Here is a 27,919-nt window from a genome sequence, read left to right on the forward strand (position 1 = left end):
TGGAACGGGATGTCCCGATTTCATTTTTTTATTTTTATTTTTTAAAAATATTCTTTATTATACTTTAATTTACATAGAACTTAGACAATACAATACATAATATAAAGCGCTACCTCGGGTTAAGAACTTAATTTGTTCTGGAGGTCCGTTCTTAACCTGAAACTGTTCTTAACCTGAAGCACCACTTTAGCTGATGGGGCCTCCCGCTGCCACCGCGCCGCCACAGCATGATTTCTGTTCTCATCCTGAAGCAAAGTTCTTAACCCGAGGTACTATTTCTGGGTTAGCGGAGTCTGTAACCTGAAGCGTCTGTAACCTGAAGCGTCTGTAACCCAAGGTACCACTGTACATACAATACAAAAATTTACTTATATACAAACCCAACATCAACACACCGTGAACATTTATTGCATTGTTTTGTAATTTGTTTATCTATACGCATTTCATTTTTGTTATTCTACTTCCCTATATTGTTTTCTATACAATTTTTGCTATACGTTTTCAAGATCCATTCTGCGTCTGCCAGGAGATTCACATTACTCGTGTACTTTTTAAGGTGTTCTTGAAATATGGCCCATTCCAATTATTCACTTTTCGTGTTGCGTTTCCTCTCAGGGACATCCCTTATTTCCACCGGAGAAATGTCAGAGGGTATGCACGCGGCCCTCGGAAGCTTGCGCGGGAGCGAATGCGGCCCTGGGGGGAGAGAGAGAGCTGCCGCACCCCTGCTGCGGCCTGCGCAACAACGCCCAGTGCACAATATGCAGCCAGTAAATATTCAGTGGCAGCAGGAGGTGAATAACCGGAGCACTTTTACATGTGTGTGGGGGGGTGCTGAGGGTGGGTGTGTGATGCCCTGAGGCAGACGAACAAGCCTGCTCAGCGCAGGCATGAGCTTGTCCACTCCTGCTGCAAAACTCTCCCCTGTGTGTTGTGGCCAGCCCTGTGGTGTGTTGTCAAGGCCTCGCTCGCTCTCCGGCGCTGTTTGTTGTTTCCTTTTCAGGGGTTTGTCAGAGTTTTTTTCCTCCCCTCCACGTCTCAGCCCTGCTCTTTGGCTCTTTTTATTTCTCTAACTTTCCTCCTTCCTCCCTGCTTTTCTGGGTGACGCAAGGCAGTGCCCGCTCAGAAACCTGCTAGCCTGGCTCCGAGGCTGGCACTGGGGAACTCCGGCAAAGGCTGGGCCTCGCCTTTCTCCAATTCCTTTCCTCCCCTCGACTGCCATGGAGACGCTTCCCGGGCCGTCCCGGCTGCCTCGCTGGATTTCGGCCCATCGCACTCTAGAGAAAGCTCTGCAAGGCTTGGCGAAGTTGCAGCACCTGGTGGGGCAGCCTCGCCTGGGCCTCCGCAACAGCCCCCCACACCTGCCCTACCTCCTGCCCCAGACGCACCAACACCTCAGGCTTGTTCGGGAACACTACGGGGCAGGTTTGGCCCAGCTCTGGGAAGAAACCTACTTTCGGGTCTTCCTCGCCAACCTGCTGGAGAAGATCAAGCAAGCCACCAGGCTCTTCAAGAGGGAGAAGGAGCAAATCTTCCAGGAGGGCTCGGCTGCCAGGTAAACGTCAAGAAACGGGTCAAATCTTTGCACGTTAAAGAGGGCGGATAGTAAAATCATAGAATTGTCGCGTTGGAAGGGACCACAAGCCTCATCTCGTCCAAACCCCTGCAACGCAGGAATTTTTTCCTCAACGTGGGGCTAGGGCCCACGACCCTGATATTAAGAGTCTCACGCTTTGCCAATAGAACTATCCTAGGTTCTGCAACATCTTGCTAGGCTGCCACCATTTTCTGGGACAAGGGTGGTCGCCAGCGCTGGATTTGCGAGCAAGCAAAACTCTTATGATGCTTTAGGGCCTCCGATTGTGCAGGGTCTCTAAAACAACAACAATAATAAGCTATGTTTTCAAATATTGCAGGCTAGCCAAGTGTCCCCATTTCCCAGGGACAGTCCCAGATTTAGAGAAGATGTCCCGGTTTCTGATTTGATCCCAGAATGCCCCGCTTTTCCTTAGGACATCCCTATTTTCATCGGAGAAATGTTGTAGGGTATGAAGTTATGTGATTCCCCCAGGCAAGGAGATAAGTAAATATACAACTTTCAGAAGACATCTGAAGGCAGTCCTGTATAGGGAAGGTTTTTTAATGTTTTGTTATGTTTTCATATATGTTGGAAGCCACCCAGAGTGCCTGGGGCAACCCTGTCAGATGGGCAGAGTATAAATGTTGTTGTTGAATAGGATGTCCCTGTTTTCATCAGAGAAAGCTTGGAGGGTATGGTGCTGCCCAATTATGTTTCAGCCGGCTTGTGAGCTTGCAAATGCGAAAGTTCATTATTTCTGTTTTCTGACAGAATAGCACACATTTTGGGGAAATAGTTAGTGCTGTGGGGTCCCTCCAATTTGACAAAGCTAAAGATCACCACCCCAAAGTATGGATTAATCTGGCATTTCTGAACTGCAGCTCCCATCAGCACCAGCCAGCATGCCCAATGGTCAGGGCTGGCGGCAGCTGTCATTCAGCAACATCTAGAGATCACCCCAGTGGCTCCCCCAGATCTAGATGCAAGGGCACACTTTTCGCCTCCCTTCCTTCCCAGGTTGCAAGCATGCTGGTGGAAGGCTACACCTGTTAGGTTTCTGCCTGGCTAAAGCCCAGGTTTCTGGCCAGAAGGAGTTTTACAAACTAGCAACCCTGCTGGTGCTCTGGGATAAGGCAACACTGTTTCTATTGCCAGCTTCTTTCATGGCAAAAACCCTATGAAATAACAACCTGGCTTTGGCTCAATAGGTAGAGCATGAGACTCTTAATCTCAGGATTGTGGGTTCGAGCCCCACGTTGGGCGAAAGATTCCTGCATTGCACGGGGTTAGACTAGATGACCCTCGTGGTCCCTTCCAACTCTACAATTCTCGTATTCTACTGAACAATATGACCAGGGCAGTTTGTTCCAAGCAGCACAAGTTCAAGAAAAAGCTGCATCTGTTGGATTCCTGCCTGCCACACGGCAGCTGTTAAGGGAAACTGAGTTTCTGCCGTGGTAAAACACGGGCAATTATCATTTTTGCTAGTAATAATTATTACATTTATTACCTTCCCTTCACCAGCAGCTCCCAGGTGGGATACAGCAATTTAAAATAAAAAACGCTTAAAGCAGATTGCAATCACGGGAATAGGGTGGGCCTTGAAAGCACGCATCTCAGGTGTGAAAGTCCTGGATTAAAAATTGCAATAAGGGCTGTGGTTAATTTAAAATCAGGTACACCTCGAAAGCTGGGGTAGATCAATATCATTTAGTCCCTGGGGCTGTCTTAGGCTGTGAAACATTGCAACCAGGGTAAGCAGAGGTGACACATTTCTGTGCCTACATAGAAGACATTTTTGAACACCAGGTCAGGAGAATCTGGACTGCGCCTGTAAATCCTGAGAAGGCAGAACAGAAGGAAATCTTGGACCTATGAGCCTTATATGCAAGAAGGAGTGGAGGAGTGGTGGTTTTTTGTTTTTATATTATTCACTGAAAAACAAGAAAAGTACAAAATTGTGAGTGCACAGGGTAAAGTAAGACGCAAAAAAGAAGCATGAAATAGTACCCATGTAGAAAACAAAGCAGGACAACAACAAATATTGTGTACATTACCAAAAAAAGAGAGGAGAAATTCTTATTGTAGTTAACCAGACCTTATGGTATTTATAAAAACGAAATCCAAATATCGTTAAATTTGTTCATGGCATGCCTAGGTTTGCACGCAACCTGTTCGTGCATACTGAGTTTTTGTACATATCTTAAATCCAATCATTTAAGGGGGGATGCATTTTTAAAAAATTCTCCCTCCAAGAGGGGCGCTGACGAATTTTAATTTAGATGCTTTGGCAGAAATGGCAACCAAGGTGGTGAATGGGGGGGGGATGGCGGGCTGTGTGCATTTACATTTTCACACACACAACCAAAGAATCCTGGGAACTGCGATTTCTTAAGGGTGCTGGGAATTGTAGTTTTTTGGGGGAGGTGAGCTACAGTTCCCACGATTCCTTTCAGAAGTGTACAGCCTCCGGCTGGTTTAACAACTTGACTGCAAAATTCATCAGGGAATTATTTCGTGCTAAGGTGTGCAGATCACGGGACTGATAGCAGCACAGGAGCAGGTGAAAGAGAACAGAGTTGGCCATTTTTTCCCCACCCATCCACCTGCGGCCAGAGTGAGCTCTGTTTCCTCATTTATCAGCCGGTTGCTTAGTAACCAGGGCCTCTCCCCTCCTGTTTTATAAGGCCACAATTGGACCTTATGAATAAAAGTTTCTTGCTGCCTTTTGAACCCATGAGCTGCAGCCTTTTGATCTACAGCAATCTGCAGATAATGTCCCTTTGTCTCATTCCCTCATGGCAGCCTGCTGTGAAAGGAACAGGAGCAGGCCAGGCCTGGCTTTTTTCCTGGCCGTTCGGCAACCCTGTTTGGACCCCGCTGAAGCCACCCACCCAGCCTTTCCCACCGCCACATAAACCTAATGCACAAGCCCCAGAGGCATCGAGGAGGAAAGCGCTTCACCTGTTATATTTCTGCCTGTTCTGCTGTTAAACGACAACCCGTATATTTTCCACATTTCCCCCCTGTCCCACGCAAAAAAACAAGCCCTAATGCCTGACTGCAAGGTTGCTTCTTCTGTCCCAGTCGTGGCTTTGACAGAGGCACAGTTCGAAATCCAACCGGTGAAGCTTTGCTGTCGTGAAACCTGAAGGGAAATCCGTTCAAAGCCGGTGCTGTTGAATTCTATTATTAGCAACATGCGGCTGATTGCTGCACAGCGTGGTTTTTATGAATGGCGTATTTCTGAACGGCTTTCAAGACTATGAGTCAATTGGGGGGCAATTGGAATAATAGGACTACAGAGCGGGAAGGGACCCCGAGGGTCATCTAGTCCAACCCCCTGCAATGCAGGGATATCGACTGAAGTATGCATGAGAGGGGGCCATCCAGCCTCTGCTTACAAACCTCCAGTGAAGGAGAGCCCACAACCGCCAACATTTATTTCAGATAAATTACAGTGGTACCTCGGGTTACAGACGCTTCAGGTTACAGACTCCGCTAACCTAGAAATAGTACCTTGGATTAAGAACTTTGCTTCAGGAGGAGAACAGAAATCGTGTGGCGGCAGCAGGAAGCCCCATTAGCTAAAGTGGTACCTCAGGTTAAGAATAGCTTCAGGTTAAGAACGGACCTCCGGAACGAATTAAGTTCTTAACCTGAGGTACCGCTGTATTGTGAGAAGCAGGAAATAGCTTTATATTTCACACCTGCTGTGCCGATTCTTCGTTGTGTTGCGTGTGCTTGTAAAAATTGCTTCCCCGGGCACCGCTGGTAAATGATTATCATTTGTGCCTACAGCTAAGGCCAGTTGTGAGTGATTGATTGATTGACTGGCCTTCCCCACTTCCCCTTCTCTTGCTGCAGGAGGAATCTCACCAAGCTGTCCCTGATCTTTAGCCACATGTTGGCCGAACTGCAGGCTTTGTTCCCCGACGGACAAGATCGCGGCAGCACCTACCAGCTCAGCAAGCCCGAGGCCCAGACCTTCTGGAGGGAGACGTGGGGTTCAAGGTAGGACCCCCCCTGCGGGTCGCTTGGGCTTGGTACAACAGCACACCCAAACATGCTACTCTTTCTACTTCAACACACCAGTGCCGGATTTAAAAAGGTAAAGGGACCCCTGACCATTAGGTCCAGTCGTGGCCGACTCTGGGGTTGCGGCACTTATCTCACTTTACTGGCCGAGGGAGCCGGCGTACAGCTTCCGGGTCATGTGGTCAGCATGACTAAGCCGGTTCTGGCGAACCAGAGCAGCGCACGGAAACCCTGTTTGTCTTCCCGCCGGAGAGGTACCTATTTATCTACTTGTACTGGTGTGCTTTCAAACTGCTAGGTTGGCAGGAGCAGGGACTGAGCAAAGGGCGCTCACCCCGTCGCGGGGATTTGAACCGCCGACCTTCTGATCGGCAAGTCCTAGGCTCTGTGGTTTAACCCACAGCGCCACCCGTATAAGCTAAACAAGCTATAGCTTAGGGCCCCACAATCTTGGGGGGCCTCCAAAAAATTAAAGGGGAAAAAACCTGGATGTACATTTCCAAAATATAAGACAAAAAAAACCCAAATAAAACCTACATACAGCAACATTTTTTGTGTTGTGTAGGCACCTATGATGTAAGAAATGGGCCCCGCCTGCTAGCCTAATCCCTAAAATATCACTGGTTTGCTCATTTCTATATATAGGGCGCCTACGTTCTAGTATTTATAATTATTAATAGTTTGCATCATATATTACACCTATCATTATTACAAGTTATAGTAAGTTTCTTGAGACTAGATTGTAAGTCTTTGTAAATTGTGTTTCTAAAGGAACTTTTGTTATTGCCAAATGCCAATGGGTTTACATTATTAAGTTTGTTATGAATAAAAATCATTTTAAGTTAGAGCTTAATAATTATTTCACTATTAATATACTTCTTCTTAATTGTTCTTTCACTATTAATATACTGGGACATGGGTGATGCTGTGGTCTAAACCACAGAGCCTAGGGCTTGCCGAACGGAAGGACGGCAGTTTGAATCCCCACGATGGGGTGAGCTCCCATTGCTCAGTCCCTGCTCCTGCCAACCTAGCAGTTTGAAAGCACGTCAAAGTGCAAGTAGATAAATAGGTACTGCTCTGGCGGGAAGGTAAACGGCGTTTCCGTGCGCTGCTCTGGTTCGCCAGAAGCGGCTTAGTCATGCTGGCCACATGACCCGGAAGCTGTACGCAGGCTCCCTCAGTCAATACAGCGAGATGAGCGCCGCAACCCCAGAGTCGTCCGCAACTGGACCTAATGGTCAGGGGTCCCTTTACCTTTACCTTTATATTGCAGAATATATCTGCAAACAAACCCAACAACTGAGCAATATGGAGCAGTGCCGGATTTATGTATGGGCTAAGTAGGCTGAAGCCTAGGGCCTCTAAATCTAGGGGGCCTCCCCAGCCTGACCACCCCCCAGCAGGCAGTCTCCCCTCTCCCCAAATTGCAAACCCAAGACTTCATGCATGGGCAGGGCAAGTCAGGCCCAGCAACTTTGAGACTCGGGGCCAGCCAGTGGGTCCCAATTTGAAACTCTGGGGCCCAACTTGATTTTTGTTGTTCTTGTTGTTGAGCCCTATGGGGCAGAATCTTAGAGATATAAATCCGTGTGCTGGGTCATTTTCACAAGGCCAGCAAAGCCCTTCAGAAATCAGACCTGTTATTGAGTTGTTGTGCAAGTTTGTTATTAGATTTTGATGACGTTTTCTGACGTCCTTTAGGGGAGAAATTGTGAACTGCAGAATTTTAAATACCCATCAACCATCCTTGGCATCATTCAATTTTAAAGCACCGCAACGCCACTTTAAACAGTCATGGCTTCCCCCCAAAGAATCCTGGGAGCTGTAGTTCCTTAAGGGCTCTGGGAGTTTTTAGCCTTTCTCAACCTGAGGGTCCCCAGATTTTGTTGGACTACAACTCCCATCATCCCTAGCTGGCAAGGCCAGAGCTTAGGGATGATGGGAGTTGTAGTCCAACAACATCTGGGGACCCACAGGTTGAGAACCACTGTTTTAGGAGAACCCCAGTTCTCCTCACAGACCTACAGTTCCCAGAGTTTCCTTGTGAGGAGGGATTGAATGCTAAACCACTCTGGGGATTGTAGCTCCCTCCACAGTCTGTGGCTCCCAGAATTCTTTGGGGGGAAGCCATGTCTATGAAAGTGGCTTCGTAGTGCTTTGAATGAATGGTGTTTCATTCATTCTCTTGCTACCCCTGGTTGCCCTCGTCTGGGCATGTTCCAATTGGCCAGTGAAGTTCTCACCCTGGGCCAGCGGGGGGGGGGATACTGTAGATAGTTATGCAAATAAGGGATCGAAAGTGACGTTCAGTGATTGGATAGTTTTAGAAAGTTGTTACAGTAACGTTGTATTGGTGCTCTATATAAGCAGGCTGACTGAACCCTTCAGTTCAGTTCTGTCCTGGCCTGTGAATAAACAAGAGCTGTTTGAAGAATCGCTGTGTTGTCTGATATGTTCATCCACAACTTAACAGCCAGTGACCCTCCTTACTCTGAATTTGGCCTCACCCTTTCGTTTCTCTGCAGGAGCCTCGTATCCTGGTCTGAATTTCGGGAAGGACTCGATCGGGTCCACCCTGTGGATCCCGGCCCAATGGCCTTAGCCCTGAGATCCACCATCGACCTCACCTGCAATGGGCACATCTCCGTATTCGAGTTTGACATTTTCACCCGCCTCTTTCAGGTACACCTGGGGAGTTGGTGGGACCCGGGAGTTGGTTTTAACCCTGAAAACGAAACTTCTTGCCCTCTTCACCTTCAAAAGAAGCAAAATCGGAATACTAGGGGAGGGAAAACGGAAATCTGTTTATTTTATATTTATTTACTGCTTTATCAAAATACAAAATCAAACGCAAAATGGAATCATCGTTTTGTGAAATATCTTTTTTTATAACATTTTATTAATTTTCCAAAAATAAAAACAATAAAAAACCCAATAATAATATTCACAATTAACAATTTCAACCATAAATCTTAATTGACTACCCTCCACTCCCCCTCCTGGTTCCATTATTTTACTCTTACTCATGCACGTCCTTAAAATCTTACATTCTTAATAATCTAATTTTTTAACCTTGTTCATCTTATTACAAGTGACTTTTAAAAGTTCAACTAATGTAAGAACCTATACACAAAGCTCACGAGGTTATGCTTTAAACATTTCCCTTGTTTAAAAAAAAGAAAGGAAAAAACCAATATCCTTTTGGGTTTCATATTGTCTAATATGTCCTGAATAGTTCAGTAGATTATTTTACCAATCTTCTTCATCTTCTTTGGCTGTGGCTTCTTCCTTCTGTGGGCCAGTCTTGGCCTGGCATCCACTCTCAGGTGCAGGTCATTTTGCAAAATATTGAAGCAGGGACAAAGAATTGGGTGTGGAGGGTGTAGACAGCAGTAATACATTCCAGGCTTTTGATATAATAGAAAGCCTATGAAATAAAAACAAACACTCTTAACATGGATATCTGTTATCCCTCCCTGGACAGGGGGGAGGAAGCTTAACGCTGAAAATGAAACGTTTTGCTCTCCTTTGACTCCTCACATTCAAAATAAGCAATGTCGGAATACTTGGGCACTGAAATGTATTTGTTTTATTTTAAAGCATTTATAAACTGCTTAGCATTTTAAAAAAGCCAAACTCCAAATGGTGTACGATAGTGAAACAAAACAAAAAAAACATTATAAAACCAAGAAGACAATAATATAATGGTATATATATTTTTTAAAAATCCAGAATGGGAATTTAGGGGGTGCAAACACGGAAAATGGGGGCTGATGATATGAATCAGAGGAACGCCAGGGCTAATTTTAGGAAAACTGCTCTTGGTGGTCCTATTTTTTCTCCATTTCCCGTTGTCATGCAACACCCCCCAAGTTTGCTGTTAGAGGGAACATGGCCCATATATTCTATTGTGTTGCCTGTTCAGTGAGGGGAGGTGTTTTTGCTTTAAAAAACAACCTGAACGCACTTCCTCCCTGCACCTTTGCGAAATTAAACCGAGCCAAGAGATGGAAACTTTGGCTCCTCGCCCACCCCTGCTGACCCCCCTCTGCTATCACCACCCACGCATGGCAGCCTTGAGCGAGCGATGGACGCACACCAGCCACATCCTGCCCTGTGGTCAGCAGCTCTCCTTGCAAGAGGCGCGAAAAACGCAAACGGCGCACACAAGACAAAGATCTTCCATGGAGGGGTGTGGAGGAAGGGGGGGGACGGATGTCGTGGAGGAGGCAGCCGGTTGTTTGTCAGGTGGAGCCGGCAGCCCTCTGACCCATTTGCAAAGCTCTCGCCGAAAGCTTCCTGCAAGTCAGTTTGCCCTGCCTCCCAAATACTGTGTCCTGCATTCTGAGATGGCGAGAAAAAAGCACACCAAGAACTCGGGCCAATGTAAGTTTCAGTAGTGGGAGTGGTCCCTGCCCACAGATCAATAGTCAATAGTAACAAAAACTAATCCATTCAAAAGTATGTATTCTGACAAAGATTACAAACTCAAATAGAGATTACAAACTCTAACAGAGATTACAAAGTCAAACTCATAAAGATATGTATAACACAATAATTCGCTACAGAATTAGGAATACAAGTTTATGAGTAGAGGTAAGTTTGAAGACTTTCGGATAAATATATCCTGTTATAAACTTACACGGCCCTTTAAAAATTGGGGAAGGAACCAAATGTTATATAATACTGTTTTATAATTTATGACTGTTTTACGATTTATGATAATTTAGAATTTAAATGAATTTTCATGTAATATTTGATACTTCCTGCTGATGAAGGTGAATACATCGAAACAGGGCCCTGTCCTGGTTTCTAATCCATAATTGACTTCTGACTTCTGCTCTATGTTTGAAACTAAGACCTTCACGTCGAATCTGACTTCTGACTTCTCTTCAATGATTGAAACTAAGACTTCCACGCCAAATCCGACTAGGGACTAACATAAACTTACCTCTACTCATAAATTTTTATCCCTAATTCTGTAACGAATTATTGTTACCTCTTTCAGGGCTGCTCCTCCTCCCTAGTCACACTCCCTGCTTTGCATCCTCTGTGAGTGCTTTTGCCCCTTAATAATACCTGGACGGAGGACTATGTGTGTGTAGATAGAAGCCTACTCCAGAAGGGGAAATTTGCATCTGTTGCTCTGCCCACTTTGCCCATGGCCCCACCCACCACCGGCATACGGCCCCTGGAAGCTTTATCCAGAAGGGGATTTGGCCCTCAGGCTGAAACAGGTCCTCCACCCCCCTCTCTTACATTTATAATGGCTCCCGACTGCTTGCTGATGCCTCTCTCTGCTCCCTCCCCTGCAGCCTTGGCCGACATTGCTCAAGAACTGGACGTACCTCGCGGTCACGCACCCAGGATACATGGCTTTCCTCACCTACGACGAAGTGAAGGCACGCCTGCAGGCTTACACCAATAAGCCCGGCAGGTAAGATGGCGCCCCCCAGTGGTTCTACCCAAGCAGGCCTCCTCGCCTCACTTAAGAACTGGTTTTCTCAAGGACCCTCCAGTTTTTATTCTGGTTCGCTTGCACAAAGTGTATGCGGCGGTTAGACCAGCTCCGTTCTTTCTCAAGCCTTTGTTCCAGTTTGTTTATGGGGCAGTTATACAATAAGGAGCGTCTTTCCCGCATTCATTCCATATATATATATATATAAATAATTTTTATTGGTTTTTTAACATATCATTTTCAACAGTAATTAAACATACTTTTACATATTATTCAAATTTTTGACTTCCATCAATCCTGTCTGAATATTTTCCAATCTAATCTCTCAGTGTGCATTTCTTATCTTCCCTATTACATTTCAAACTCATAACCAATATCTCTATCTTTTTCTACTCTGTAACACTTCGTATATTTCTCCTTACAAAACTTCTTGTAGTCCTACTAGCGTAATTTGTTCATTACAGTTGCTCTTCAAATAATTCATATACTTCTTCCAATCTTCTGTAAATCTCTGGTCCCGCAGGTTTCGAACCCTTCCTGTCATTTTGTCGAATTCTGCATAGTCTATTAATTTCGTCTGCCATTCTTCTTTCGTCGGAATTTCTTCTTGTTTCCATTTCTGGGCTAACAATACTCTTGCCGCAGTTGTTGCATATAAAAACAATTTAACATCTTGCCTATTAATGTCCTGACCTATAATACCAAGTAAAAATGTTTCTGGTTTTTTAAAAAATGTATATTTCAACATATTTCAGCATTCATTCCTGATACGCTGGTGGGCCGAGGTGTAGTGGTCTGGGGTCATGGGAGGGCCAAGGTCCCATTTCTATGTCTGCAATGGGGTCCCTGCCTCTAGCTTCCTGGAGGCGCTCAGCCAGAATGAATGGGGAGATTTCTAACCACTAAGAAGTCTTATCCTTTGTGCTGATTGGAACCAATCTGAGTGAAAGGAGATGAGTCCATAGCTATCAACCGTCCCTTATTTGCCGGGAAAGTCCCTTATCCCAGCGCTGTGTCCCGCTGCTGTCTTTTATTGATGATGTCCCTTAAATGTCCTGGGTTTCAAAGGAAGCAGCTCCTCTCCCTCCCTCCCTGCCGGCCAGGGAGGAGGGAGGCTACAACTGTGTTGCTTGGCTGCGTTGCTCACCCAATAAGGACTCTAAGAACGACTGGGGGGTGGAGCTTGCTTGCCTTGTGCCAATCAAATTGGCCGCGTTGCCTGGGGACTCGCCTTTGCTCAGCGCTTCCCAGCGGAGAGGTGACGGTTGTTTTCCTTGCTGCATCCCCTTTGCTGGGTTGCTGCGCTATGGGAACCACCGCTTGAGGCTTCATTTGGCTGCTGGCTGGGCTTTTTGCCTTTGGCTGGGAGGGGCTCAGAAGTTGAACATACCTGTGCTCTGAAAATCACTTAATTTGGCTGCTGATCCCTTATTTTTGAGGCTGCTGGTCCCTTATTTTTGAGGCTGCTGGTCCCTTATTTTTGAGGCTGCTGGTCCCTTATTTTCAACTCTGTAAGTTGACAGCTATGGATGAGTCGGCCACTGAGGATGGGCTCCTAGGGTCCCCCTGGAGAGAAGATGCAGAAGCAACACTGAGGAGTTGTGGTTCTTTATGCTCCCAAGCTAACCGTTTAGGAACACTGGAAAACACAAGAGGTTTGGGGTTTGAGATAATGCAGAGCAAGTTCTGTCACATCGAGGAAAATGCAACTTAAGGTTTCAATAACTCCACATTGTGTGCATTCCTGGGCTCTTTGTGGGATATTTACACAATTTGTGAGATATTGACACTATTTCCTGCTGATCGTTCATTCATCTTGCATTTTTCCTCGTTGCTTTCCTTAACCTCAAAAGTCCAGTGTTGTTTTGGGGGTTTGGGGACCGGTGGTGGTGGATTAATTGCATTGGGGCGACAGATTGCCCAAATGTGCTCTAATTGCCCAAATCTAATGTGCTGTACCTCTTCATGGATCACTGCCTTGCCGTGGCGAAGGGGCTTGAATAACTCAGAGAAGCTATGAACTATGCCAAGCAGGGCACCCAAGATGGACAGTTTTCCCAGTAGTGATGTATGGAAGTGAGAGCTGGACCATAAAAAGGCTGATCGCTGAATAATTGATGCTTTTGAATTATGGTGCTGGAGGAGACTCTTGAGAGTCCCATGGACTGCAAGAAGATCAAACCTCTCCATTCTGAAGGAAATCAGCCCTGAGTGCTCACTGGAAGGACAGATCCTGAAGCTGAGGCTCCAAGACTTTGGCTACCTCATGAGAAGAGAAGACTCCCTAGAAAAGACCCTGGTGTTAGGAAAGATTGAAGGCACAAGGAGAAGGGGACGCCAGAGGACGAGATGGTTGGACAGTGTTCACGAAGCTACCAGCATGAGTTTGACCAAGCTGCGGGAGGCAGTGGAAGACAGGAGTGCCTGGTGTGCTCTGGTCCATGGGGTCACAAAGAGTCGGACATGACTAAACAACTAAACAACAATGTGCTCTAATTGCCCAAATCTAAAATCCTGCCTTGCTCTGGAATCCCTTGACAGCCGAGGCACCTTCAGCGAGCAAAGGGAGGAGGACGAGGTGTGGCTGTCCAACCCCAAGCAAGGACATTACTGCTCAGTGGTTAGAGCACCTTCTTTGCAAGTCAAAAGTCCCAGGTTCAGTTTGTGGCAGCTCCAGGTAGACTACTACTTGGAACACAGGAAAATTTCCTTAAATCAAATTGGAACATTGATCCATCTAGCATTGTCTACACTGATTGGCAGCGGCTGTTTTGCATTTCATCCAGGGGCAACTCCTTATTATTATTATTTTTATTAATATTATTAATATTATTATTACTATTATTATTCTGCCCTATACCCAGAGGTCCTCAGGGCAATTCAAAGAACAAAATCAAAATACAAAAGCCCAAAATATATAATCAAAATAAAAACAACGCCCCCCCCCAAAAAACCCACATTTTAAAAGGGCGTAGGATGTCAGTCAGATCAGCCAAAGGCCTGATTAAAAAGGAACATTTTCGCCTGGCACCTAAAGGTATAAAATGAAGGCGCCAGGTGAACTTCCCTGGGGAGAGCCTTCCACAGACAGGGAGCCACTGCAGAGAAGGCCCTGTTCTTGTGTTGCCACCCTCCGAACCTCTCGAGGCGGAGGCACATGAAGAAGGGCCTTGAAAGATGATCCCAGGGTCCGGGTAGGTTCATATGGAAAGAGGAGGTCCTTGAGATATTGCGGTCCTAAGCCTTTTAAGGCTTTATAGGTCAAAACCAGCACTTTGAATTGGGCCCGGAAACTAATTGGCAGCCAGTGCGGTCGGACCAGGATCGGTGTCATATGCTGAAATCTGCAAGGCAGTTGCCCTAACCACTGAGCCATGCTCCTTTCCCCCCAGAGAGGTCCTGCAGACCTTCTGCCGCACAGTTTGCGCAGCACTGAGCTAGATGGACAAAGGCTCTGACTTGGTATCAGGGAGTTTTCTGAGGACCCCTAGCAGATGCCAGCCAACGCCCCCCCCCCCGCCAGCTACCGCTTAAATGCTCCCAGCTAAAAATGCTTCTAGATCGCCTCCCTCTGTGAAACTCCCCAATCCACTCCCTTCCAGGTCTCTTCCACCCCAGTTTGAGAACCGCCATTCCGTTTGTGCCGCCAGTTCTTACTGCTGTATTGCCACCCTATTGACCTCTCACTGGATCTCTCTCCATCTCTTTTTTTATTTTATTGGTTTTTAACATACAAAATTATAAAACATACCACACAATTTATCACAAATACATTCTTATTGGACTTCCATCAGCACCTCTGATAATCCTCCGTCTTAATCACTTCTTACGCATTTCCTAACTTAATATTACCTTTACATCTCTTAACATATCACGTCTCCGTCTCCATTTTTGCAATATTTCTAATATTATTCCTCACAGAACTTCTTGCAAACCTACAAACGTCGTCTGGTCATCACAAATACTTTTCAAATAATCCATAAATTTACTCCAGTCCTCAATAAACTTCTGGTCCCGCCGGTTTTGGATCCTTCCCATTAGTTTATCAAGTTCCGCATAGTCCATTAATTCCATCCTCCATTCTTCCATCGTTGGTAATTCTTCTTGCTTACATTTTTGGGCCAATAGTATTCTTGCTGCTGTTACTGCATATAGAAAAAGCTTACATTCCTTTCCATTTATTTCCTTTCCCACAATACCCAAGAGAAATGCTTCTGGTTTCTTTATAAATGTATATTTCAACATTTTTTTCAACTCATTATCTATCATCTCCCAGAAGCATTTCACCTTTTTACATTCCCACCACATGTGATAAAATGTTCCCTCTTTTTCCTTACATTTCCAACATTTATTACTGACTTTATACATTTTTTGCTAACTTCACTGGTGTAATATACCATCTATACATCATTTTCACCACATTTTCTTTTAGTGCATTACATGCAGTAAATTTTAAGCCTTCCTTCCATAATTTTATCCAATCACTCAACTGGATCTCTCTCCATCTCAGCTATATTTTCCGCCTGAGCTGCACCCGGCTGGGCCAATGGGCCATCGGCTACGTGACGGAAGACGGGAGCATCTTGCAAACCATCCCACAGAACAAGCCCCTCTTCCAGGCACTGATTGATGGACGCAAGGAGGGCTTGTAGGTGATGGGGATTGGCGGTGGGGACGTGGTGGGGCCGGAGTTGCGGGTGTTCTATTATTGTTACTAATTTAATAATAATAATAATAATAATAATAATAATAATAATAATAATAATAATAATAATTTATTTATACCCCGCCCATCTGGCTGGATTTCCCCAGCCATTCTGTGCGGCTTTCAACAAAATATTAAAATACAATAATCTATTAAACAAAAGCTTCCCTAAACAGGGCTGCCTTCAGATGTCTTCTAAAAGTCTGGTAGTTGTTGTTCTCTTTGACATCTGATTGGAGGGCATTCCACAGGGCGGGTGCCACTACCGAGAAGGCCCTCTGCCTGGTTCCCTATAACTTGGCTTCTCATAGCAAGGGAACCACCAGAAGGCCCTCAGAGCTGGACCTCAGTGTCTGGACAGAATTATGGGGGTGGAGACGTTCCTTCAGGTATACTAGACCGAGGCCGTTTAGGGCTTTAAAGGTCAGCACCAACACTTTGAATTGTGCTTGGAAACATACTGGGAGCCAATGTAGGTCTTTCAAGACCGGTGTTATGTGGTTTCGGTGGCCGCTCCCAGTCACCAGTCTAGCTGCCACCTTCTGGATTAGTTGTAGTTTCCGGGTCACCTTCAGAGGTAGCCCCACATAGAGCGCATTGCACTAGTCCAATTTATATTATTTCTTTATATTTCTATACCACCTTTCGTCCAAGAAGCTCAAAGTGTATTCATTTTTATGCGAACTTTCCCCCATCCCAATATATGCAAATTTGCAAACATGGTTCGGTGAGCGAGCTGCAGAGCAAAATTCAGATAACTGCACACATTTTTGTGTTTTGGTTCACATGGTGTTTTTTTGGGAAGGGGCGGATTTGTTAAATTCGGCTTCAGGCGAGACCTGGATTGAATTTCTATCCCATCCCCCTTCTGCAGCTATCTGTATGCTGACGGGAAGAATGCAAATCCGGATCTGGCCGAGTTGACAGAGGTGTCATCCCAAAACCGAATCCAGGTCTCGCAAGTAAGTCTTCTTGTGCTTTTCCCCCAACCTGAGCAGGTTGCTAAGACTTTAAAATTAAGTGCTCCAAGTATAGGGACAACAGGATAAAAAACTCTTGCACGCCCACCTTCATCAAATGCCTGGTTTCCAGCACCCATATTTGCAGCTTCTAGGTGCAGCTTCTGGGGACTCAGTTACATTAGTAAAGAAATGTGTATGCGCTATAAACATACAACACCAGATGGTGCCAGAGAGCAGAAAAAAATTAAAATGTGATTTTTCATAGAGATTTTTAAATCTTTTGTTAAAATGATCTAATTTCTGACATTTATAGCACGGGGGGGGGGTCCTGTGTTTAGATCCACCCAGGATAGGGGGACTTTTGGGTATTGACACCTTGTTTGTGGCCAACCACTCCCTGGAGAAATCCGCCTGGCACCACTTTCTTCCTCTTTGCCATTTAAAATGGCAGGTTAAAACCGTTGCGTTTCGCCAGACCTTTGGTGGAAAACAGTGCATGCCTATCCCTAGCTTTCCCCTCTCCCAAATGTATCCTGCGAACAACCCTGTGAGGTAGTTTAGGCTGAGAGGCAGCGACCTCAGTTTCAGGGTTCAGTGAGGATTGGAACATGGGTCTCCAAGTGCAGTGCTCCAACCATTAGGCGACGCTGCCTCTTGTTCTCTCAAATCACCATCCCATGTCCCATTCTCCGCTTTTCCCACAGGAGCAGTTCGAACTCTACTGCCAGGTGGGCTCCACCTTCCAGCTCTGCAAGATCTGCGCCGAGAACGACAAAGATGTCCGCATCCAGCCTTGTGGCCATCTCCTCTGCCGGGGCTGCCTCAACACATGGCAGGTGAGGGCCCGATCCCTGACCTTTCCCAGGCACCTGCCCCTTCGCCCTGCCGGGCTGGGCCTCGCTGCCTTATGCAAGCAGCTGCTTCTCTCGTGAACTAACACCTTACTGTCTCCTCACCCCTTCCTTGACCCTCAGCCACTCTTAATGCCATTCCACGTTAAGCATTACACCACTTTTAAGAATAAAAAAATTCCTTCCAGTAGCACCTTAAAGACCAACTAAGTTAGTTCTTGGTATGAGCTTTCGTGTGCATGCACACTTCTTCAGATACACTGAAACAGAAGTTGCCAGATCCTTCTATATAGTGAGAAGGTGGGGAGGGGTATTACTCAGAAGGGTGGTGGGAATGGGAGATTGGCAGATAGCTGAGATGAGCCTGTTGACGACTCTTAACGACTGCAATAGGTCTTGCAGGAAAAGGCCTTCTCTCTATATAGAAGGATCTGGCAACTTCTGTTTCAGTGCATCTGAAGAAGTGTGCATGCACACGAAAGCTCATACCAAGAACTAACTTAGTTGGTCTTTAAGGTGCTACTGGAAGGAATTTTTTTATTTTGACTATGGCAGACCAACACGGCTACCTATCTGTAACTGGAACCACTTTTAAGAGTCTTGGCTTCCCTCCGAAGAATCTTGGGAACTGTAGTTTGTAAAAGGTGTTGAGGGTTGTTTGGAGACGTTTATTCCCCTTCCTGAAACTACAGTTCCTCAGAGTGATTTAACAGTCGGTCCCTCTCCCCAGGGGACTCTGGGAATTTTAGTTTTGTAGGCGAATATGACAGTGTTCTCGAAGCTACTAACATGAGTTTGACCAAACTGCGGGAGGCAGTGGAAGACAGGAGTGCCTGGCGTGCTCTGGTCCAGGGGGTCACAGAGAGTCGGACACGACTAAATGACTAAAAAACAACAACAACAGGTGAGTAGGGGCCTCCTCTCAGCACCCTTAAGGTAAAGGGACCCCTGACCATTAGTTCCAGTCGTGGCCGACTCTGGGGTTGCGGCACTCATCTCGCTTTATTGGCCGAGGGAGCCGGCGTACAGCTTCCGGGTCATGTGGCCAGCATGACTAAGCCGCTTCTGGCGAACCAGAGCAGCGCACGGAAATGCCGTTTACCTTCCCGCCGGAGCAGTACCTATTTATCTACTTGCGCTTTGATGGGCTTTCGAACTGCTAGGTTGGCAGGAGCAGGGACCGAGTAATGGGAGCTCACCCCGTCACGGGGATTCGAACCGCCGACCTTCTGATCGGCAAGTCCTAGGCTCTGTGGTTTAACCCACAGCGCCACCCGCGTCCCTTCTCAGCACCCTTAACAAACCTTTAAAAAATATCACTATGGGAATTGTGCTGATAGTTGTTAGGAGGCCTCCATTCCCCTCCCAGAACTATAGTTCTCAGACTTCCCTGGGAGGAGGGACCGGCTGTTAAACCTGTCAGAGGGCAAGGTCGTTCTGTGACAAGCAAACTAAAGTTCCCAGGATTCTTTGGAGGAAGCTATGCCTTTTGAAGTGGCATAAGACTGGACGGTGTGGCTGAGCCCCTTGTTGTTGTTTTCCTTGATATGCTCCACAAGATGAACTGTCACATCCCCAGCTGGTTCCTTCTTCCATTCCTCTGCTTCCAGCCAGCCCATAATACTGATTACATCTTGCTTAAGTGTTCATCCAGTCAGTACAGTGGTACCTTGGTTCTCAAACTTAATCCGCTCCGGATGTCCGTTCCAAAACCAAAGCGTTCCAAAACCAAGGTGCACTTTCCCATAGAAAGTAATGCAAAATGGATTAATTCATTCCAGACTTTTAAAAACAACCCCCTAAAACAGCAATTTAACATGAATTTTACTCTCTGACGAGACCATTGATCAATAAAAAGGAAGCAATAAACAATGTACTGCCGTCACACAGTCCATCAATCAGTAGCTGAACTGGGTTCCACACGGTCACAAAAAGAGAGCCGCAAAAACAAAAATGCAAAATAAATAGCAGAAACACACAGACCTCAGCGTAACACTCAAAACGGAGCACCTTCGGCTTCCGAAAAAAGTTCGCAAACCTTACTTCCGGGTTTGCAGTTTTTGGGTTCCAAGTTGTTTGAGTACCAAGGCGTTTGAGAACCAAGGTGCCACTGTACAAGGATGGGGAACTCCAGTTGTGGCCAGACTCCGACTCCCATCAGCCCCAGCCAGCATGGTCACTGGTCAGGGATGATGGGATCTGTAGTCCACCATCGTCTGCAGAGCTGCAGGTTCTTCATCCCTGGTTTGCTATTTCTAAATGCGTCTTCTTCATTTTATATCTCTATCTACGTATCTCCATTTTGAAATACGGCCCTGAGATTGTAATCTAACCCCCGGACCGCTCGTCAAGCTTCCATAAATCATTAAGAAAATCGTTTGAGACTGGAGACGGCAGTACAGGGAGTTGACAAGTTCATCCGCCACGCATCTGGATTTATCAGTTCCATCAGGCTTAATGGCCCATTTGCATGAGCCAGTTCATTAGGATCTCTCTCGCTCTCTTAATTCTCCTCAGCACATTTCGGAGATAAGCTGCTCCTTATCGTTCAGCAGCATAAACCAATTCTCCAGCCCATCGTATTTTAACCAACTCGGAGCCCGTGTGTCTCTTACAGTCAGGAAGTCAGATTTTAACGAGGGACGGCATAGTTCAAATTCCCACACGACCACAAATTTTAGGTGCATGATTTGGGCATGTCGCTGCCTCCTAGCCTCACATGGGGTGATAAAAGAGAGTGGAAACCACAAACGCCATAAAGGAGAGAAAACACCCAAAAAACTCAACCCAGTGAAGACTGAGCGTGCTCAGTATTTTGTTGTTGTTTAGTTGTTTAGTCGTGTCCGACTCTTCGTGACCCCGTGGACCAGAGCACGCCAGGCCCCCCTGTCTTCCACTGCCTCCCGCAGTTTGGTCAAACTCATGCTGGTAGCTTCGACAACACTGTCCAACCATCTCATCCTCTGTCGTCCCCTTCTCCTTGTGCCCTCCATCTTTCCCAACATCAGGGTCTTTTCCAGGGAGTCTTCTCTTCTCATGAGGTGGCCAAAGTATTGGAGCCTCAGCTTCAGGATCTGTCCTTCCAGTGAGCACTCAGGGCTGATTTCCTTCAGAATGGAGAGGTTGGATCTTCTTGCAGTCCATGGGGCTCTCAAGAGTCTCCTCCAGCACCATAATACAAAAGCATCAATTCTTTGGCGATCAGCCTTCTTTAGGGTCCAGCTCTCACTTCCATACATCACTACTGGGAAAACCATAGCTTTATCTATACGGGCTTTTGTTGGCAAGGTATTTACTCAGTATTTACTGTTTATTTATTGCATATATTTCCCCGCCTCTTTCTCCAAGGAGCTCAAGGGGAAACCAGACAGATGGGCGGGGTATAAATAATAAAATTATTATTATTGAGGCCCCCCCTCCTCATCTAATCCCCACAACACCCTTGCGAAGTAGGCTGGGCTGAGATAGGCAATGGTCACCCAGTGAGCTCCATGCCCAAGTGGGGATTTGAACCCTGGTCCTTCCCAGGTCCTAGTCCGTAACCCTAACCACTACACTATGCTGGCTCTCTGTACCCTCATCAGCCAGGGAATGCTAACTTGACAGTGTAGGAATTACAACCCAAGGGAATGAAATGGAGCAATTAGAATCTGGGACAGCAGGACTCCATGCAGCAACACTTTGTTGATGTTCCCAGTTCTTAACGCTGTTCACATGTGTTGCAAGAGCACATCAGCTGCTGCGCTTTCTCCTGCCACCGTTAGGCACAAATCTTTGGACACAAATCTGGCTGAATCGGTTCCTCTCAGTTTCTCAATTTTACAGCCTTAAATCTTGTTCCCCTCATTTCCATACCAATTCACAACTGCTTTATTTAAAACAAAAAACTCATGAAAATTCACCAGTGTTTTATGTGAAGTTCTCCAAATTTGCTTGTATGCAATTCTACCTAATATGCACATTTTCACAATGCAGCTTTCCTTAATATAATGTGGATTTTTGGGAACATTAGCTGTGATTCTTGCTAGATGGCCCTGTACATTTCCGAGCACAATTCAAAGTGTTGGTGCTGACCTTTAAAGCCCTAAACAGCCTCGGTCCGGTATACATGAAGGAGCGTCTCCACCCCCATCATTCAGCCCGGACACTGAGGTCCAGCGCCGAGGGCCTTCTGGCTGTTCCTTCACTGCGAGAAGCGAGGTTGCAGGAAACCAGGCAGAGGGCCTTCTTGGTGGTGGCACCTGCCCTGTGGAATGCCCTCCCATAAGATGTCAAGGAAATAAACAACTATCTGACTTTTAGAAGACATCTGAAGGCAGCCCTGTTTAAGGAAGTTTTAATGTCTGATGTTTTATCATCTTATTATTATTATTATTATTATTATCATTAATTCTGTTGGGAGCTGCCCAGAGTGGCTGGGGAAACCCAGCCAGATGGGCAGGCTATAAATAATAATAAACTATTATTATTATTATTATTATTATTATTATTATTATTATTATTAAGCTCCCTTCCAACTCCACAACCCTATATTTCCATCATTATTTTCACTAATATGTGCAATTTAAAAAATGCATATTATCCCAGCATTTTTGGTACATGTTACTTTGCTGCAATATTCAGAAAAGGGCCTATTTCATGGGAGGTCTGTGTGCGAATTATGTAGATTCGCCTTTAACAGCAACCTGGACAGGATTCCGCCTCCCAACTCCCCTTTTGGGAACACAGCCGCCCTTGACACCAGCCTGGCAAACTCTAACGCAGCCTTCTCTGCCCCCTAGCTCTCCGAAGCTCATACCTGCCCCTTCTGTCGCCGGGAGATCTGGGGCCACGAAGACATCCTCATTGATGCCTTCAGCTACAAAGAAGACAGCGCCAGCCTGGAGGACGAGGGGGACGAGGGGGATTTGGAAGATGTGGAGGTGGTGCTTCAGGAACTGGCCATGATCCGCCAGGAGAAAGAGGTCGGTAGAAGAAGGTGCAATACCGGGCAGGGTGGAGTGGGGAGTGCAGCTTATGGGGCAAGATCTGGATTAATTCTGCCCTTCCCCTTCTGCACCAACCCTCAGCTCCAGGCAGCAAAAGCTGTCTCGCCTCCGTGTGCCACCCCCAAGTTGCAAACTCCACCAGTGCCACCTCGGCTAAACATGAAGAGGCAGAAGAAGACCCCCCTGCCCAGTCCCGACTACCAGGTGAGTGATACCCAGTTCTTAAGTTTTGCGCTCTCTCTCTCTCTCTCCCTCTCTCAACACCAGAACTCAGAGGCATCTAGTGAAGCTGAATGCTGAAAGAGTCAGGATAGGCAAAAGAGCATTTTCCTTTACGCAGTGCATAGTTAAACTGCAGAACTCCAACTTGGATGGTTTGAAAAGACGATTGGGCACATTCATGGAGGAGAGAGGGCTATTGGTGGCTGGGTGGTGCTGGGGGTTAAACCACAGAGCCTAGGACTTGCTGATCAGAAGGTCGGCAGTTCGAATCCCCGCAACGGGGTGAGCTCCCATTGCTCAGTCCCTGCTCCTGCCAACCTAGCAGTTCAAAAGCACGCCAAAGTGCAAGTAGATAAATAGGTACCTAATGGTCAGGGGTCCCTTTACCTTTAACTATGAGGGCTATACACTTGCCTCCACCGCTGGACACAAGCCGAAGGAGGAAACAAATCCCACGTTTTCTGGCCTTAGGTTTTTCCGTCAATTCTTCTGAATCCCAGTGGCTGGAAACCACAGGAGAGGGCTCTGGTGCTTGGATTCTGCTAGCTCAGTGTTTCCCAATCTCTGGCCTCCAGCTGCTTTTTTGGACTACAATTCCCATCATCCCTGATGACTGGTCTCGCTAGCTAGGGATGATGGGAGTTGTAGTCCGGAAACAGCCGGCGACCCAAGTCTGGGAAACACTGAGCTAGAGGGTTCCCCGAAGAGAACCACTGTGAGAACGGGAGGCTGGACTGGATGGGCCAATTGGCCTCATGCGGCAAGCTATTCTTGCATCTTGTGTGGAGTGGGAGGTGCAGAGGATGTCCTGGACCAGGGGTCCCCAAACTAAGGCCCGTGGGCCAGATAAGGCCCGAGGGACTCATTTATCCGGCCCGTGGCCCACTGCTGCCACCCGCTCTTACTGGCGCTGTGCTGTGCGGCTGCTTACTTACGGGTCGGAGGAGCACCGGAAATAGTTTGTGCGCAAGTGTTATTTGCACATGCGCAAGCATTATTTCCAGTGCACATCCGGGTCGGAGGAGGCCCGTGCACATGCGCACAAGCTATTTCCGGTGCTCCTCCAACCCGTAAGTGCACCGGAAAGAACGTGTACGCACGCATTGAGCAACCCCCTCCCCCACCCTCCGGCCCGCTGCGCAATCGGCGCTGGAGACACTGGCCCGAGGCCCAAGTTTGCTGACCCCTGTCCTGGACAGTCTGCAAAGGTTTGCTTGAATGACTTTGGTGGGTACCATCCAACCCCAGAGCCTGTCAAATGGGAGGGAGGACTCCAGTTTCTTCTTCCCCTCTGTGAGGCAGAGAGGAACAATTTACAGTGAAGAAGCACCAGGCAGGGGAGAGTTTACCCTTTCCCCCCCCCCACCATTCCCCCCCCCAAATGAGCTTTCCCTCCAACAGGGGCTTCCAGAAGCAATAACCATTCTGTGAATATGAGGGAAGAGGCCAGGAAACTGCAAAGTGGCAGGGAGAGGCGGGTTAAGCACACCCTCCCCCTTGCTGCTTCTCCCCTGCAGATTGCACATTTGTGGCGACTGGCATTTGTTGCAACCCAGAGTGGGTGCTTCCCCCAGCACTCTCTTGCGCACCCCAGAAATGATCTCTTTCAGCTTCTGCCTTCTGGAAGAAGGTCCAGGGTTATAAAGACTAGGACTAGCCGCCTGAGAAACAGTTTCTATTCAAATGCGATTTTGGTTTTAAACGCAGTGTAGGATAGTCTCTGTGGGAGTATATTGTATTTAATTACGGGGTGTCAGAGTTTTTAGGGGGCTAACCAGGCTGGGATAGCTAGGATAGCAGGCTTGTTGGTTTTTGAATGTCTGATGTAGACTTTTTCAATTTCGTTGTTCTGTATGGGACAATGACAATAAAGATTATCGTCTCGTATTGTAAACTCCAGGACGTGGGATCGTAGAATTGTAGAGTTGCAAGGCTCCTATGATGTAAGTCATGGGCCCCGCCTGCTAGCCTGCTCCCTAATATATCACTGGTTTGCTCATTTCTATATATAGGGTGCCTACATTCTGCATGGCCTGATGGCAACATGTGCAAATGGCTTTAGATACCTATTAGGTCCATAAATTACCATATAGCATATATTCAACCCCAAAAGCAGTGGCAATTTGTTGTTGACAAAGGACAGCTGGACATATAAAGGGCCCCATTACCTTCATTAACTGAGGGCCTCATCAAACCTAAATCTGGCCCTGCCTGTGAGTTCCAGACATCACTGGCGGCCAGCTGATGCCAACTCTTTGACTCTCTTCCCAGGCCTCCTCCTCTGGCCACTGGATGCTTCATCGCCCCTTGCCAAGTCTCCCCCAGGGCAGCCCCCCTTCAGCAGCGCCCTGGGACACCCTGGCAACTTCGCCCTTTCCTGAGGAGCAGCAGCTGAGCTGATTGTGGCTGAGACGGCAGCGGAGACCGGTAAGAGAGATTGCCAGCAGATTAATCAACCAGAGACTGAAGTTGATTGACTGAGGAGGGAAGGTTAGGCCGATGGCATATGAATATCACAGGAGAATATGAGACCCGTGCTCTGAATCAAAGCTCCGCCTAGTGATGGAAGAGCAGAATGAAAAAGGACAGTGGGAGGAGAAAGGGGGGAAGAGGGAAGGGAGAAATCCGAAAGGCTATCGGAGCAATGTCCATTGGTGGAAGGATGCAAGCTTCATAAGTTACACAGAGTCCTTCAGCAGAACCTGTTCCAACCAGCTATGGGTGGCCTTGGGTAAGCATCCATCTTCTGGCTTCAGCTACCTCGCAGGATCGTTGTGCAGCAGCTGAAACACCCCCCCAAGCTGCTTGGAGGAGGGGGTGGGGGAGCCCCACTGCAGTTTTTTAGTATATATATATTTTAATAATTAATAATAATAATAATAATAATAATAATAATATAATATAATTAATGGCTGCGTGGGGTTTTGAACCCTGGTCTCCCAGGTCCTAGTCCAACACTCTAACCACTAAGCCACGCTGGCTCTCTAGGGGGCTCCTGGCCAGGCAGCGCCTCCTTTACCCGACTCCAAAGCTTCTGCCCTCTCCAGAGCCAACAGAAGCAGCCAGAAGGCTAGATGTCGCCTAACCCGTTTTTGTGTTTGCACAGCTGATGCCATCTGCCACGCACAATCTGCTCCACTGGAAGGTACCCCTGTCCCTCTGCCTCCGGCATCCCATCGCCAGCCTGGATTGCATCCGTTGGGGGCAGCAGCCACACAAGACTGAACTTTCCATCGCACTGGTTGTCACCCACTCTGCTGCTCCCTGTTTTTCCCAGGAGGAAAGACGGGCTTGCTCCTTTGCAACTCTTTGCCTCGCAGCCTTGAACCGCATGGACTTCCCCCCGCTAAGGACAAAGGAAGCCAGTGCAACAGAGCCAAGTGGGTCCTCTGTATTTTTCAGCGACTCTTGGGTACCGGTTTTCCCAGGAGAACGGCACAACCTGCGCAAACCACATCACACAGACAGCCACTCCTGCCAGCAGAAAATCACTCAGCACTCAAAGCATCTTTGCTGGGAAGCAGCTATTTCCCACTCCTGCTGATACATCACAAGAACTTCCTCCTTTCCTTGTGAGAATGGCAGTGGTGCTCATGCCGTGGGCTCTGACTGGACAGTGTCCATGCCGTCATTGCCACATCCCATTCCTTGCCTAGCTGCGTCATTGTTTGGCAGGCTGCTGGTTTTTGTAAATTGCTCTGATGCCTTGTTTTTTCCTTTTGGGAGCAAACTCAGAAGGAAGGGTCCAATATTTTTTTCCCAGACCTTCTGAGGCCAGGGTTGAATCTGGCCTGTGTTACGAGTGGTAAAGAGTTAGTTTTGGTTAGCATTTCAATCTAGCTGTGTGTGCATGATGCTTTTTGTGGTTGAATGGATGCTGTGTTAGCCACATCCACAAGGTGGTGTCAACACTCAAGTGATAGAGGCAGAGAATACCACAACTTCAAGTTCGAACTTGTGTACACACACACACACACACACACACACACACACACACACACGTGTGCACTTCTAGGGCATTTCCAGACTACTGCTGCTTCCAAGTGGGATTCATTCTCATGCCCGCAAATTCAGGTTGCACTTCTAAAGACGATTGGGCTGCTGTTTTGCAGCAGACCTGCTTCCCTCAAATCAGATTTTATTGCAATAAGGAAAATGATGGGGGAAATGTCCTTGTAAAGTGTGAGATGACAATTGCTTGACCTGACGTTGTGCAAACTCCCCTCAAACCAATCAGAATGTATACTCGGTAAATATACATGTCGTCTAACCTCCTTGCAAACCTTGTGAAAACAAATCAGGATGAAAGTGTAATAAAGAGGTCGCCTGGAAGCGACCAGAGTCTCCTTTCAGATTTTTAAAGCTTGCATTGTTTATTATGGGTGCTGATGGGTGCAGGGATTTTGGGTGGGACCAGGGATTTTCTTACTATTTTTATTTATAAGATTTATTGGCCGCCCTTCACCATGAGGTATACATTACATGTGGGATGCTACTGTCTTAAAACATCATAATGACAAGTCCAGGTTTGTTGTTGTTTAGTCATTTAGTCGTGTCCGACTCTTCGTGACCCCCTGCACGCCAGGCACTCCTGTCTTCCACTGCCTCCCGCAGTTTGGTCAAACTCATGCTGGTAGCTTCGAGAACGCTGTCCAACCATCTCGTCCTCTGTCGTCCGCTTCTCCTTGTGCCCTCCATCTTTCCCAACATCAGGGTCTTTTCCAAGGAGTCTTCTCTTCTCATGAGGTGGCCAAAGTATTGGAGCCTCAGCTTCAGGATCTGTCCTTCCAGTGAGCACTCAGGGCTGATTTCCTTCAGAATGGATAGGTTTGATCTTCTTGCAGTCCATGGGACTCTCAAGAGTCTCCTCCAGCACCATAGTTCAAAAGCATCAATTCTTTGGTGATCAGCTTGCTTTATGGTCCAGCTCTCACTTCCATACATCACTACTGGGAAAAACCATAGCTTTAACAAGTCCAGGTTACATTACCTTTAAATTTCAAGTGCAGCGCTGGAAATTGTCCAAGGTTTAGGGTTTCTGCCGTTTTAAAACTGACGTCCCTGCTGTCCCTTTAGCCACACATGAAAGGGGATGTTTTCATGTGAAGCTCCG

At 47.0% G+C, this 27,919-nt stretch overlaps 1 protein-coding gene across 1 annotated transcript; it reads left to right on the forward strand.

The window, feature by feature from the left end:
* The first annotated feature begins 485 nt into the window (after positions 1-485).
* On the forward strand, positions 486-27,158 carry CBLC (Cbl proto-oncogene C). The gene is made up of 11 exons (XM_083515902.1): positions 486-1,555; positions 5,447-5,593; positions 8,146-8,302; positions 10,936-11,057; positions 15,589-15,726; positions 16,658-16,745; positions 17,450-17,581; positions 22,378-22,560; positions 22,666-22,788; positions 25,078-25,233; positions 25,913-27,158. The coding sequence occupies exons 1-10, from the start codon at positions 1,221-1,223 to the stop codon at positions 25,204-25,206; spliced, it is 1,554 nt and encodes a 517-aa protein (XP_083372028.1). The 5' UTR covers positions 486-1,220; the 3' UTR covers positions 25,207-25,233; positions 25,913-27,158.
* The last annotated feature ends 761 nt before the right edge of the window (positions 27,159-27,919 follow it).

Source organism: Podarcis liolepis (assembly GCF_965112155.1).
Source record: "Podarcis liolepis genome assembly, chromosome: 7".
Classification (NCBI taxonomy): domain Eukaryota; kingdom Metazoa; phylum Chordata; class Lepidosauria; order Squamata; family Lacertidae; genus Podarcis; species Podarcis liolepis.